General features: G+C 41.1%; 1 protein-coding gene across 8 annotated transcripts in view; it reads left to right on the plus strand.

The window, feature by feature from the left end:
* Positions 1-1,398: 1,398 nt before the first annotated feature.
* LOC119917216 (transcription factor COE3) overlaps positions 1,399-15,647 on the plus strand; it is a 67,471-nt gene continuing 53,222 nt past the window's right edge. For all 8 annotated transcript variants that reach the window (XM_038737416.1, XM_038737420.1, XM_038737417.1 and 5 more), the window contains exons 1-6: positions 1,399-2,138; positions 2,427-2,583; positions 2,900-2,963; positions 3,241-3,296; positions 5,241-5,314; positions 7,005-7,073. In XM_038737416.1, the coding sequence (XP_038593344.1) occupies positions 2,008-2,138; positions 2,427-2,583; positions 2,900-2,963; positions 3,241-3,296; positions 5,241-5,314; positions 7,005-7,073 (551 nt within the window). In that variant the 5' untranslated portion in view covers positions 1,399-2,007. The remainder of the gene's footprint in view (positions 2,139-2,426; positions 2,584-2,899; positions 2,964-3,240; positions 3,297-5,240; positions 5,315-7,004; positions 7,074-15,647) is intronic.

Here is a 15,647-nt window from a genome sequence, read left to right on the forward strand (position 1 = left end):
GGAAAAAAGATAACATTTTTACAAAGAGGAGTTTGAGTTTTTCCTTATATTTTTTCCCCACAAATTGAAACTTAGATTTCTCTTAAATAATAAAAAAGTCAAAAATCCACACCCTTATTTTGTGACTGGGCAATTTGGCAATAGATTGTGTAGAGGTGAAAGCAACAGCTTATAATTCACTTATCTTTGGCAGCAGCTATTAACCCTCAGCACCAGCTAGATAGATTGCTCAGGATATAGCACACATCTCTCTTCCTCGCACCCTCCCCTCTCTCCCTCCATCCTCTCCTCCTTTTCACCACTAATGAACCGAATTGCCTGCTTGCCCCTCTCGGACAGAGTCGGACATGTAGGCAGTTGGCTTTTTAAAAATGATTAAGATGTTTCTGATTATTACTGATTTTACAGGACGTGCATGAAATAAAGAAGACACAGAACCATGGATTTCCTGAAGTTTGTTTAATGTCAGGAGACACTGTGGCTCTGATGATTTTTTTTAGCCCATAAAAAGAGGTCAGAAGATCTGACTTTATCTTCTGTAAATGGCTCAGTGGTGGGATTGATTTGTTTTCACGTTAATAATGGGGTTGCTAAGAAACTATGTCTGGTTTGCAAACTTTGCTCATATTTTATGCTCACCGCAATAAACAAAGAAATGTCTTGTCTTGCGATACAATTGAAAGTCAATCAGCTGTTGTTAAAATAATCACAATGATAAGTTTATGTAAATTAATAGATTTATAATCATGTCTGATTCTCTGAAATCAGCCTTATATTAATTACACTTTAATTTCAGGAAAATAACCCGCAGCGTATAGTTCAAAATGCACAATAAAAATGTTATCAGCTATATGAAGAAACATGATCTGCCATTATTGGAATATGATTTATGGCCTGTATTCGCACAGCGATTGAGATGCTTTCGACACATTAGTGAACAAACAATCTCATCAAGTCAATTTGTAATCGGCTAATAATAACACACTTAATCGAATACATATGTCAGATAGTATTAATTTTAATTCAATGTAAGAAAAATAATCAGAGACATTACTATCATTAGGCCAGCTATAAATAATCAGCAATGAATCCTGATTTCCGAGTTGTTATTAGGTATTATTTTTTTTATTTTTTCTCCCTCATTATGTGTGATGGTTACACCCGGTTGAATTTTCCATATCATTAAAAAAATCAAACTCACCACATATAGGGCCTAAGCAAGAGGAAAAGTGGAGCGAATGAGTGTTCTCAGGCTGCTGCACTATAGGGCTGCAGCCGTACAGTGGAGCGCCACTGCCTGACAGGAACCGTCAGAGCGCCATATATGGTCAAAACCACGCCCCTTCAGCGTCATATTCTGACAGCGCCTCTCCCGTGGGTTTAGAGTTTTGGCTCCCGGGAAAGATTTCAGTCCTCGGGGAAAGAGGGCTTAGTTTTGCATGTTCCCATCCATCCTGCACGACGCGAAAGGGCCCCTTATCCACCTCTCCTGTGTACTAGGAACACCTCCACTGGTGATCAGCCTTTGCCTGTGTTTGTCTTGTGGAGAAGCAGCAGCACCTTTTCAGGAGTGGGTTTTTTATTCAACAAGAAGTCCTGAAGGTTTTGGATGCGGTGCTTCAGGGATGTGGGCACTTTGAGAGCAGCATCACCCACAAACACAAACAACTGCCATCGATTTTTCTGTGAATAGCACAAAAAAAAGAGAGAGAAAAAAAGAAAAACAAAGAGGAACAATAGCGACACAAAAAAATCTTGTCTATTGAACAATTCACTTTTCCAGTCTGTGGATACCGCTCAAACTAAGTACAGCACTTTGAGAATTGTTCACATCGGACGGACTGAAGAGGGAGGCAAGACCTGTGGACCGGGTTTTCCCTCGCAAGTCTGAATCGGCTCTCGCTACTTATCCCGTGACAAAAAAAAACAACCCTAAAGGATAACACGCTTGGACGTTTATTTTCCCCTAATTTCGCAGGAGGCTCTTTTTCACGCAAATTGTCCTAAATGTTTGGGATTCAGGAAACTATACCGCGGGGTGGGACGACGATGAAGGAGGAACCGCTGGGTGGACTGAACTCGGTCCGCTCCTGGATGCACACAGCTGGGGTGGTGGATGCAAACACAGCCGCCCAAAGGTACGCATGCCAAAAGCATCTGATTTTTCTCACGCATTCCCTCCTCATCATATCGACCCCTCAATCCCCTGAATACTCTGTATCAATTACGGTCTCCCAATAAATGCCCCCCCTTCGGCTTTCCCTTCTTTCATTACATCAGATTACCCATTATTGTGACAAATCAAGAAATCTCCCCCGTACTCAAGTGTGCTTCTGCATCTCCAATGTTTCCATCAGCTTCTCCATCATCTAGTATCCCCGGTGTCCGGTGCTTAACCGAGATGGTCTCTTGTTTTCTCCCCGCAGCGGTGTCGGCTTGGCACGGGCACATTATGAAAAGCAGCCCCCTTCCAACCTCAGAAAATCCAATTTTTTCCATTTCGTCCTGGCGCTGTATGACAGACAGGGTCAGCCCGTGGAGATCGAAAGGACAGCTTTTGTGGACTTTGTGGAGAAAGAAAAAGTAAGCGGTGTATTTGAGAAATACATGCACCCCTGTACCTACATAATCAGCACATGTATCGAAATTATGTTCTCTGAAATGGCAATGGGTTACTAAGGGTGTTACTCACGTGTAATATTGATTTAAAAAAAGAGAGAAAAAAAACTCAATTCGTTGATGACAGAGAGTCGTTTTAACCACTAAGGCTGTTTCTCTTCTTTTGCACAGAAACTAAAGCCTACATATAAATTTTCCAAACACACAAACATGTGGTAGGCTGGAGTAATATGCAGTTGTTTTGTTGATGTTGATTTTCACAAACTGTTCTCTCCTGCAGGAACCAACCAGTGAAAAAACTAACAATGGGATACATTACAAACTTCAGTTATTGTACAGCAATGGTGAGTTGAACTGTCATTAATATTCTGCAAACACGTGCAAATTTATCCAACACTAGTTTCACATAAAAAGAATGATGATAATAATAATAATAATAATAATAATAATAATAATAATAATAGCAGTCTGATAATTTCAAAAATGTGATCACTGCCTGAGCTCCTTTTTATTACATGTTACTAAACTTTTTTTTGGAGGGCTTTCTGTTTTTTTTAAATTTTTGATTTATTGCCTACAATTCCTCAAAATTCACAAGTGGTCTTCTCTTTCTCTCCCCAGGCGTCAGAACAGAACAGGATCTTTACATACGATTAATCGATTCCATGACGAAGCAGGTAAGCTGCTGTTACACTTGTTTTCATGCACAGTGCAACCCTGCTCACATCCATGGTTGACTTGTGCAAAACCTTAACACGCCGTGCAAATGGTCACCCATGAGATACGCGCACCAAAACGCTTTTCAAAAAATAAAACTAATAATTATAATAAAGAAAAACCTGGTTGCAAAATGCAGTTGTGGCGCAAAATAAAATCAAATTACGGGGTAACGGGAAGAGACAGCTTCCATTTTGCCTGTTTACGTTTGGCCATATCATATTGCAAGACTCTAACGTCAATTCTGCCAGAGTTTCTTTGCAGGCTCAGTTTGTCCAACATTAAAATTTAAACACTATGCCGGCTCCATATGATCTGATTAGATTTCCCCTGCAAAGAGTCAGAGGTGACGCTCTAAACACATTTTTTTTTAAACATTTGCATCAAGTGTTATATTTATTAATATAAATATGAATATTTTTTGCAGAGGTGCATTTCACTCATCTTCCTCACAAACATGTGAGTGACTCTTAACCCAGAGCCCAGCGCACAAAATGCTGTTACTAAGTCTCAATGCACATTTCAAGCCAACGCAAAGATTTGTAAACGTAAATATAATTATGACAATAAAATCAGACATCCTTATTTCAGCTCTGCATCCCACCTTTTGTTATTAAATATGGGATTTGGTAATAAGTTAATACAGGGGCACAGAGCCTTCAGAATAGAGCCGTGAAGCCTGGACCACTGGTCACAGACAACATTCCTGTGCGAATGATCTGAGTCAATGACGCAGAACAAGCAATTTATGGATTTCTGTTTCCACAGCTGCAAATAGCGACATAAATCAAACCAATATAGATAATCGCCCCGGTTTCCTGAAAATAAAATAAAAGGACAAAAAAACACATCAGGTCAAGTAGGACAGCTTTTAAACGCCGGAGAGTGATGCGACCTGGTTCAGATATGTCACTTTTTCAAAGTCACTCTCTCATATTGGTCTCCAACGTGCCACACAAAAAACAAAACAAAACAAAAAAAAAAACAGTTACACATTATTAAGGGCATCAAAACATAAAGAAACACGCTGTTTACTTAATTGCGTTTTTGTTTTTGCTATTTTTGAAGTATTTTGTCAGTAGTTACGTGCTGGTTCTTGCCTGCGTTTTGCATTTGGTGCCGGTTCAGCATACGAGGGAGTGAAGTGTCTATCCTTAGAAATGGAAGAAGGAGGGAGGGATCGAGGGAGGGAGAGAAGAGCGGCAGAACTGATAGCTCCACGCCATCTGTTTCAGCCAATGCTCAAAAATTACTCAACCGTACCGCCAGACACCGCTTTTTATCCACAGAAAGATCATTGTTAGCGGCTCAAAATAAACAACAGATTGCCCATTAACACTTTCCCCCAAATATCCCCAGATTATAAGCATATTGATGACACTTCTATTGGATCTCTCCTTATGAAAACCTCTCTGTCTCTCTCTCTTTCTCTGTCTGCCTGTCTGAGCCACAGGATATTATCTAGATTAATACAAAAAATACAATTTATTATTATCATCGTCAGAAAAATTACCATTAATTTTATAATTACATTTTTTTTATTATTGCTGCCACTAGAAATATTGCTTTTGATATTATTTTTTATTAGTCATAGTTATTCTTTTGTTAGTTTTATTTTTTTATTGTTTATTTAGGTTTTTGATGTTTATATTAATTAATTTAATTTATAACACAGATAGATTGCTGTGATTACCTTAACCACATTACATACTTAGCCCTTGGACCCATGTAATATATTCTGTTGTCCTGACATCATGTGTATTCATGCCCTGATTTATTTTATTATTTTAAGTGCAAAAATAGCAGATAAGTTAGTCTAATGATTTGTTGAATTTATGTGAATTAATATGTGTTCAAGAGATGACTGTGTTTTCAATTTATTTCCATCTCATTTCCTTTCAAAGGCCATAATATATGAGGGCCAAGACAAGAACCCAGAAATGTGCAGAGTTCTTCTGACTCATGAAATTATGTGCAGGTAAGCATTATTTTGGCTCTGTCCGTTTTGCAGATCCTGGCAAAAAGTAATCCCCTCCCTTCAATAAGTTGTGACACTGACGATGTGATATAGCAATCCAGGCTGTCCTGTGGTCCTTCAGCAACCACAGAGAGAGAGAGAGCTGCTGTCATTTCTAACTTTGATATGATGGGATTCAACTTTGATATGAATATGAATATGACAGTGAAAATGAACTGACTGTCTTTTTCAGTGAAGGGAAATTGAATGTATAATAAACAGTGAGTGACACGGTACACAAGTTATGTTTTTTAATTTGTAGGTTATTTATTTTTTATATTTTAAGAGTTGTATTTCATCATGTACGACTGCCAGAGACAATGTGTTTTCTGATAAGTTATGCATAGACGTTGTATGCTATGTATCAAGGTTTTTTTTTCTCTTTCTAGCACAGAGTCAGTTCTCGGTTGATCCCACCTGTCAACAATGATCAGCGAGCCTTTTAGCGTCATTTAACCACATAAATCTCAACCTCTCATATTGCGCTGCTATTCAGCGGTGTCACTGATACTAAAAGGAAAAACGCCTTTTGTTGTTATTGTGGAGCTCAGCATGAGCTTTGTGAACATTGAATTCGGATACTGTCGGTTAACCTCTCCTTTGTTGCACCGGTGCATTGTTCAAGTTACTGGTTGAGAGCAAGTGCAGCAAGAGAGCTGAGAATGATTTGTCTTTTTCCATGCATAAACTCATCACTCACGCTCAATTTAAACATGCATCCATCACTTATTTGTGACATGTTGAATATGCTCGTGCACTAGAGGTAATTTTTTTTTTGGTCAAGAAGAAGTGCCTTTTGCTGCTGAAGAACTACTTTAACTGCAGCCTTTTAACAGATAATGAGATATACATAATAAGAATAATAAGAATAATCTTCTGATATCTTATTTTTAGACTTGTAATACACTGGCTTTTGAATTATTTTTTTGCTCTAATGCTTTGCAGCACCTTAGCTATAAAACACATCTTTATTATTGCTGCTAGAAAGTCATGTAAATCACACATATTTAAATTGTGTGCGGTTGACTGACAGTAGCTTTGCACAAAATCTTTGTTTTTCTTGCTGCACCATATGGCATAAATCAATCTTATTCACATATGTTTATATGTTTTCAATTCAAATGGAAGCTGGGATGATGTATTTGTTTATTTTTTGCAGTTTTGATTCAGGTCCCAATCAAAGAAGTGAGAGGCAAGCTAGCTATAGGCTTAGGGAGGAGATGGTTGAAACATGTGGTGGAAGATAGATTAGTGCTTTTGAGGCCATAATTGATAAATGCCCCACAGAAATATTGGTTGAGGGTGGCACCTTGCATCTCCCTCAGAAATAGCAGCTTGGCAATTAGAGGTAAACAAAAGCTGAAGCTGTGAAAAGTGACTCCCCTGCCTCCTGGCCCAATCCCCACTCCCCTCCCCTCCAACACTAAGCCAAACAACACAACATGTTGTTTTCACCATTTTTATCAGCCATCAGCATCAATGGAATGGATAGATTGAGTGAAGGAAATCTCAGGGCAATTTTTTCCCCCAATATCAAAACCACTCCAAAGCACTTAATAAATGTATGTGGTTTTGTGTGCATTATTTATTTATTTTTATTTATTTAGCAAAGTGTTGCTTGTTCTGAAATACACTGTCTATGTTCCTATAGCCGATGCTGTGACAAGAAAAGCTGTGGAAACAGGAACGAGACTCCATCAGACCCCGTGATCATTGACAGGTAGGCCGTGTGCAGCTTCTTCTGTGTTTGTGAATGGGGAATGAGTGAGTGAGTGTCTGAGTGACTAAATGGATGAGTGACTGAATGGATGAGCAGGCACATGGATCAGCTAGTGAACAAATGATTTCCCTCCCAGTGTGCCAGACGGCCCAGTTGGGCTGACTTGCATCTTAGGGCCCGCAGTTTGGGAACTGGTGGGAACTGTGGGTGATTCTATGTGAGCGGCTGAGGGGCGTCTTTCCCAGGTACCTGTGCACCGAGGGGCGGTCACCACCTGGATAGGGTTTGTTCAATCACAGGTGGTTCAATCACTAGAGGATCATGCTGGGAATACACCTAATTAGCTTAGGCAACTTCACATTTATTTGGCTGGCAGCCCTTCTTTGTTTACGACAGTGATGCTTACACTGTCAATAGTTGTTTTCCATTGACTGTTTCCTCCTCTCAAGTTAGCCGTGAGATAGATGCCATTAAAGTTTCGTTTTAGAAGGGATAAACATTTTATCTGCTGTTTTGTTCTGCACCTTCAGGGAAGTTACATCAGCCACATTTATATTACCTTCATCACTTCCTAAAGAGGGAGGATAAATGGCCTTGTTTCAGACATTGACATTTTTCTCACACTGTGCAACTATATGTCCCGATCAGTCTGAATATGCTTAGGTAGTTAGTGTGTGTATGTGTGCACATGGTGGATATAGGGATGAGGTAGGGGGTGTAGTTTGAGCGTCGATCTCAATGTAACTCTCACCACGTAGTAGGGAGAGACAGCAATGCTAATGTTTGACTAGCCGGAATCACTGTTTGCTTAGTGGAGAATGCCTGGTATCTGACAGAGGGGACAACTCTCTTATTAGTAATCAAATAGGGCTGAGCAGTTGTTGCTGCCACTCCACTCCAGCGGCTTCTCATGCATCAGGAAGTAGGAGCTGGCTGCCCTGGGAGCCTGGATGGATTACCAGAGCTACTGCTGTCTGAACTCAAACTCACACAGACACACACACACACAGACAAGGACACAAACAGACAGACACCTACACACCAGCGTGCATGTCCTCATATGCACGCATGCTGCTTGTATGTTGTTTATGCATTTATGCTTGGCAGTCCCAGTCCATCATATGCAAGAAAAGTACTGAGATGTTTAGGAAAATGTCAGGATAGAGGCTTTTCTTCCTGTATCTGGTACCAAGTGGATTGCTTAATTTATAAGTCAAGTGCATTTGTAAGCAAAGACACGATAGTGCCAGCATTAACATATAACTTGAGATGTCTACTTTGCCTAATTTCCGCTGCTTTTATGTTTGCTTTTGTGTCGCTTTGCTGCCTTTTTACTGCTTAGAGTTTCGCACACCATTGTTCTTCAATCTGCGGGACAAAACATGTAACATAAGTACAATAAGCAAAATGAATGCATGGAGAATTAAAGTCAAGAAGAGGGGTGGGAAAAAAAAAGAACAGGGAAAAAAGAAGCGGATGGATATTGTAAGCTCAACTGGCTCAGGGAGGGCTCGGATTTTCATTGTGACGAGTCTGAATAGGAGTAGAGTATCCCTTTCCTTGCACAATGAGCGGCTCTGTTGAAACACAAAAGCATATGTTCCTCATTAGACCCTCCCATTGTCTCCATGTCGTAACTATGAGCCCGTCAGCTCACCCTAACAGACCCACACAGGTTCCCAGTGACTGAAGGAGGCTTGCAGAGAGAGGTGCTTGTGAAAGGTTGCAGGGTTTAGCAAGAGTTACGGACACGATCAGAGCACACTGTAGGCTTGCTATACGTAAGGTTATTTACCGCAATTACTTGACTGTTCATGCTGTGCATATGGGTAAGCTTTTAGTTAAAGCTTCCATGTTTTACAGCCATTTTTGTTACATCTGTCATTTTCTCATGCACATCATTACAGGCACCTGTGCTGCGGTCGCTGCTGGCAGAAACTGATTATTTCCAATTGAGTAGAACATAGTTGAGTGACATAAACCTAGAGGAGAGGTTTGATTGTTGAATCAGGCATGTCTCATCTGTCTACAATTACAGTATGAAAACCATGCTAGCACTGCCACATTTCCTAGAGAAACAGTAGCATGGCCGAACCTTAAGAAACAGATTTGGAGTGAATCATTGATGGCGTTCATTCGCTGTAACATTTTCCCAGATGGTAAGAGGGGAAAGCGCACACAGCTAGCTGGCATCTAGCAAGACATTAACTGGCGTTCCCATGGATCTGGCATATCCAACGGAGTTTGGGAAACTTATCATTCCAAATGTGTCCTATTTTCCTGCGGTCAAGCCAGACATCTGTTTACCCTATTTTCTCTCAGAGTTTTGATACAGATTTTCACTCAGATTTTTAAAGAGGAAGGATTCTCTTTAAAAAAAAAGTTGGTTAGATATAGGCCCAACAGCTGTCACAAAGTTTCAGCACTGCTTGGTCTTTAAATATTTCAGCACTTACATTTGATGCCCTTGCATTATTCATACTCCTTTTTTGGATGAAGAAAGGCCCTATTTTAGTTGCATTTGGTTGGGCTTATATGTGTTGTGACTCAAATTAAAATATCCTTTGGGAAAGTCTGTTCATATTTTGCGCTGCAGAAAAAAAGGCTATTGTGTTTCAGTAGTGTGAGCTTACTTTTTTCTTTATTCCAACATCAATTTGAAAAAAAAAAAAATCGAAGTCAGTCGGTGGTTATATGAAATAAAAGAAACAGTAAATTTATCTAGTGACTAATGCGCACTCTTGCTATGACCGCATCACTTAGCAGTTTGGTGTAATCATCTCTCCCCTTTATAAATCCAGCAGTGCTACAGATGTCACATTTATAAGTTAATGGTGTCTTAAAGTAAGTGGGGGTGTAGGTTTATTCAGTCGGTAATTTGAGTCTTTAGAATTATAGTGATGAGGTACCCAATATCTGATTAGATGGTATTCCCATTTACAGTGCATGTAGTGTATAGCCAAACATAACTCAATTTGCGATGACTCTCCTGGTCTGGTATCTGTCTTCACTCTCATGCATATTGACTTTGTCTTCTCTTGTGTGAAAGATTAGATACATTGTTCAGGCTTACGCATGGATTTTGTAATAAGACAGCACATGTTGTTGAAAGAGAAGAGAAAATGACTCATTCTGTGTGTCAGGGTTCAAAGGTCACATTTTACTCTGCGAGGTTGGCGCAATTTATGCAAGTAGAATTAAGACAGACAGAGAGAGAATGTGATATCAGTTTGTATTCTACCCATATATGAATTTAGAATTGAATGTATGTTCATACAGTTTAACATCCTGTGTCAATTTACGCTGCCATTCACAAACGAGATTCTGGACCAGATCTAAACATGTCAACTCCATTTATTCCAGCGGCTACGGCACTCCCTTTCACTTCCTGTCACAAAGGTCAAAGAGCACTAACCTTTGGAGGGCAGCCCAGCCACTGAATAATTCATGACATTGACTTGTTTTTCCCTTATTTTTCCCCTTGTCTCTTTTTTTGGTCAGCACACATGGTTGTGCTGTGGGAGGCTTTTATTCATTTAGCTCATTTATAAAGGCCTCACCGCACCTGTTCGTGTGTTAATGCAATTAAAAATTGGCCTAATGTAAATTTTGCTTAGCTTTCCGTTATGTCCCTCATTAGTGAGCCTGTATTTTCTAAATGACTTTGTGTTATCGTTCATTTGTGGAACACCTACGAGGTCATTTCCCAGAGTGCACTTGACTTGTTGTCAAGTTGTTTACCAGAAACAAAAGACCGCAGTCTTAGAACGTCTCACATGTGGTTCCCTCGGCCTTCTAAGAAACAAATCGGAAAATTTGTGTGCTCCCATCTGGTTTTTGCAAAACCGTGATTACCTCCAAAAGCTGAACAAATGCCAGTATTTATAAGGTCAGCCCTTTATGTGGAAATGTGATGTAAATGAGAATCAGCGAAAGGGGACATTAAACAAAATTAAATTCATTGTCTCCTTTAATGTCATTTACATTTTGGCTAAGCCCTGGACTGTCAAAGAGGATTTCTAAAACCATTTTAATTGCACATCAGCATTGGAAAAGAGGGTGTGTTTTCACTGAGCGGCTGTCTTGATAACCTGCAAAGAGAAGTCTGTTTATGAAGTACCTAAATGACATGTTTTCACTGCATCTGCAGAGGGGCAATTAAGATGGCACTCGGTAGGTAGTGTTAATCTAACGTTGTGCTGCCACCATCCATAATGAAAATGACGAAGTGGATGGGGTCACTGTTGTTGTGATTGAGAGTTGATTGCTGCAGGTGTTCCTTCTGGAATTTTTTTTTTTTTGACATTATACTGTTGAGCTGTGGGACCTGCGCTGCAATGTTTTTTTAGGCTTTACAGTGAGTCATTTAAAGCTGTTAACTTGTATAGGAAATGCTCTCTTTCTATGTTTACACAGGCATGCAAACACCTGTGCAGACCTTTTTATTTGGGGCTTAACAATATTTCCATCTCAGCATTTTATTTATGGCTGTGTTTGGTATAATTCATGTGACAGATGTGAGTTTCTGACACCCATTGAGAAATGGGAGAATAAACTGGCCACCCCTGCCTAAGTCGACGTGACGTTTGAGTGAAGCTTGTCTCCTCCCGAGCCAGAATAGGAAGAGCAGGAAGTGTTGAGAGCGAAATCTGTACTTGGCAGCTCTCCTTTGGCTTGCACTTGCCGAAAAATGAAACCCAGACCCTCTCTGCAGCCCCAGAGCCAGAACCTCCTTCCCAGTGCTCCAACATCCAGGATTGGGTAATACTGTTCACTAAGCAAAACATTACCTCAAATTATTCTCGCCCTGTTTTCTATTCCCTCCTCCCTCATGTCGGTTTTATCGCAGTTTGTAAATGTCAAGACACGTACAAAGACGCACAGTATAAATGATATTTTCCAAATTATGCTCACATGTTTGGGTTCACATGAGTGGCGGCTGAACGTAACTTGGTGCCTGACGTTCCCGAGGGAGACCCACCTCACTAGGGTAGGATTCCCCAGTGGCATCAGCTAATGGCAAGACTTGACAACAGCAGAGAAGCCGGGGGTGTTGTGTTTTACTAGCACTGAGCAGGGGTGATGACTTTAACATGTGTGCAGAGAAAGACGGAGATGTTTGTGTGTGGTGTGTGTGTGTGTGTTTTGTGTCTGTCTCTGTGCGTGCACACACTTGCATGTGTGTGTGTGTGTGTGTGTGTGTGCTGTGCTAAAGAGAGAGGTGTGCAGTATGAAAGAGTGGCGCGGGCCAACAGAGCGACGGATTCGGCTCCAGCTTGACGGCAGTGAAAGACGAAACATGGTTCCACATGTGTTGAGAAAGAGCAGTCCATCTGTCCATGGAGACAACCCCTCCCCCCTTCACCACCCCCTTCTCTTTCTCTCTCTCCTTCTCTTCCTCTCCTTCTCTTGCTCTCCTCTCCCCCCCACTCTTTACTCCCCTGGTTCACTGCTGACAGGAACAAGGCCAGAGCTGGGGTGATGGGATGAATGCTGGGCCAAGAGCAACACTGGACCTTGTATACACACACAGTTACACACACAGAGAGACATGCTGAAGAGAAATAAGAAAAGGTTATCAAAGATTTTTTTGGTGAATGTGTTGTTAAAGTTTACTATCTACAGTTGCATTCACAGACTTGGTTTAGCGCTGCGTTAATGTGATTTAACTCCGGCTGTGGAGTAATGTAAGTGATTTATTTTGATATTATGAAAGAAAACAATCTATAAAGATTTATGCACTTTTCTCTGACACACTGCTGCAATAAGCCACCATGGTAAAAATCTTACATTATTGAAATTAAATCTGAAGTGAATAAAACATGCCACTCTTTCTCAAATATTTAGCAGCTCTCCTTTATAATTAAACTTTGTAGCTGTTTTGAAGAGCTTGTTTGGTTTCTTAAAGCATTAATGACGCAGGAGCTTTGTCAAACAGCTCCCGATTCTGTGAATCACATTTAGGTCACTCAGGCCGGTGTTTTTTTTAGCCATTTTTTCTTTTGAGAAAGACTCTCCTTTCTTTCTCTTGGCATGTTCTCACTCCCATTCAATCCTTATTAGGTTTCCCCTAATTGTCAAACAAACTGTTGGGTCAACCTCAGTCGTATCTGGCCGTAAAACAGCACATTAGGCCCTGGTGAGGGATATATGTGGTATTTCATCGGAGACGGAGTAATGCTGGGGTTTTATGGTTAAGTACCAGTTCACGCCCACGCCATTTGTTTCACATTAGAGTGGAGGTTTTGTAAATCAGATCAATATGTTCGCTGAGATGTGATTCCTTGTCAGGATCTCCCGAGTCGTTCTTTCCTCAAGTATTTTTCTTAAGGGACTGGTTGTCGATGCATACTCCTCCACTCCCTCTCCCCTCCCATTCTTGCCTTTCCCCCTACCTCTGTCAGTCCCTCCCTCCATCTCCACCTCCATCTATTTCCATTTTCTGAATGTAGCAATTTGTAGGTGACACAGGCAAGATTAGGATGGGAAGCAGTCGGAAGATTTCATCGGACATGGTCCTGCTCCCGCTGGTGTGAGGTCACAGGACAAAGATGGGGGAATTCGGGGATAGGGTCATCAGTTACCTCGGGGAAACGAGCTGGTCTGCTGGCTGCTCTGTTGGCCCCAGGGGTGCCTGGGATGTATCGGAGGAGAAGCCCCAGAGAAAGAGCCCTGAACCAGTGTCATTTATTAAAAGTGACAAGTTATTTCTAACTATAGCTCTGTTTTTATTGTTTTACAATGCTGTCATTTGGAACAGTGCCCCTCCCTTCAGGAATCACAAACAAAGTGATGAATGAACGAGGTGACCTGCTTTTTTTAACATACACACATGCTCGGTACACTTTGGCGACACGTGTGTTCTGTTAAATTACATTATGTATTTTGTTGCCTTGCTTAAATTAAACAAATGTGCAGGTTTAATAAAGATCGACCGTGTGATAAGTGCTCTGAAAATATTTCACCATTCACCAGTTTTCTCCAGGACATTTGTTCAGTAAATGAATAACAGCTTACAGTATGAATCTCAGGCTGACCTCCGCATAATCAGTACCAGAAGTTCCACAGAACATGACCACACTGTGTATGTGTGCATAGAGAGTACGGCTTCAGTTTCTATTTTAGTGCTTGAGTTTGTTGGACTTTCATTCTGGAGTTTCATTATTTAAAAAAAAACACATAACATCCATGCTAATAATGGGATATTTATTCAATGTTTGACCATTGCTCTTCAATGAGGGTCACTGAGGTACTCTGCTCCCCCTCTTTTTTTTTTTTACTGCCTGCCCCAACTGCGTTAATGATATATGACAGAAATTTCCTTGAGCTGGTTCAGTGGCAAGAAAGGTCCTGGCTAGTCTATATCAATCCATCTGACTTATGTTCCCATGTCTTGAATTACCGCTTGATGGAAACCTGCTGTGGGCTTCTCTTGCCAATTGAAATCAGATCTCCTCCACAGCCCGGTGTGATATTGATCCATATTCAACACCCAGGCAGCCGATCGATCAGTATTGATTTACAATAAAAAACACTCCTCTGCTTGTTCAGCACAGCGATCGATACTTTAAAGCAAAGGGGGAAAAAATATTTAAAAAGAAGAAAAACGGGACTTTTCTTTTTACTATGCAGTGGCCATCTGGAAGATATAAAAATGTGAGGAGATGCTTCATTTCATTAGAGGAGTATGAGTTTAAGTGACCAAACCTTGACCACACCGGCAAACCAGCAACCACGTCCGCAGTGAACAATGATCCTCTACCGCCATGCGAGACAAACCAATAAAAATGGTTTAACGGGATGACACCTCTATAAGGACTCATTTATTGAAGGAGGTGTGTCTGTTTCTGAATTAGTGGCACATCTGCACTGCAACGGGGAGTGCTAAAACTGTCATATCAAATGTATCTGAAAATTGAAATGGAATGCTAAAAGTGGTGGATCAAGCCGGAGCACTTTAGCTTGATTTCGGCGTGTTAACAGAATGACATGATTTCCTGTGGTTTTGATATTAATTTGTCTCTATCCCGCCCGCAAACGCACACACATGCCGGGCTTCTGCCTCCCACAAGGTCATCATTAGGGCCCGGTACAACGTCGAACACCCTGGAACAGATCCATTCAGCTCCAGTCCAGATCCACTTTTCTCCCTGTCACATCTTAGTCCTAATCTCTCGGACTTCCTCCCCTCTGCCAAATAACCGTTCCCATCCAGCAGGTCCCAGCATTGGCCAGGGCTGCCAACATCTGAAAGTTATTATCCCCAATCTCTGACATCCAGGAGTTTACAGTTATATAATGATGGGGAAAACCACATGTCCCCAGAGGCAGAGAACATTTTTGAGATGCCTCCCCATCTGTTTTGGGGGAGCTGCCCATTTTGGGCCAAACTCAGAATGGCAGGCAGGCAGATATTTTCTTGGTAATTTTTATTTTCTACCACTGGAACAGGCCAGTCTGGGAATCATTATATGGGGTGATAAAGCAAATCCAATTGGGTCAGGTTCCCCTCCTCACAGTGCTGGTGGCACCAGCTCTCCCCGCCTCACTGCTCGTCCCTGACTGTGTAAGTGG

The sequence above is a fragment of the Micropterus salmoides genome, unplaced genomic scaffold (genome assembly GCF_014851395.1).
Source record: "Micropterus salmoides isolate LMB-PRFRI ecotype aquatic unplaced genomic scaffold, ASM1485139v1 Ms_hic_scaffold_22, whole genome shotgun sequence".
Taxonomy (NCBI): Eukaryota; Metazoa; Chordata; class Actinopteri; order Centrarchiformes; family Centrarchidae; genus Micropterus; species Micropterus salmoides.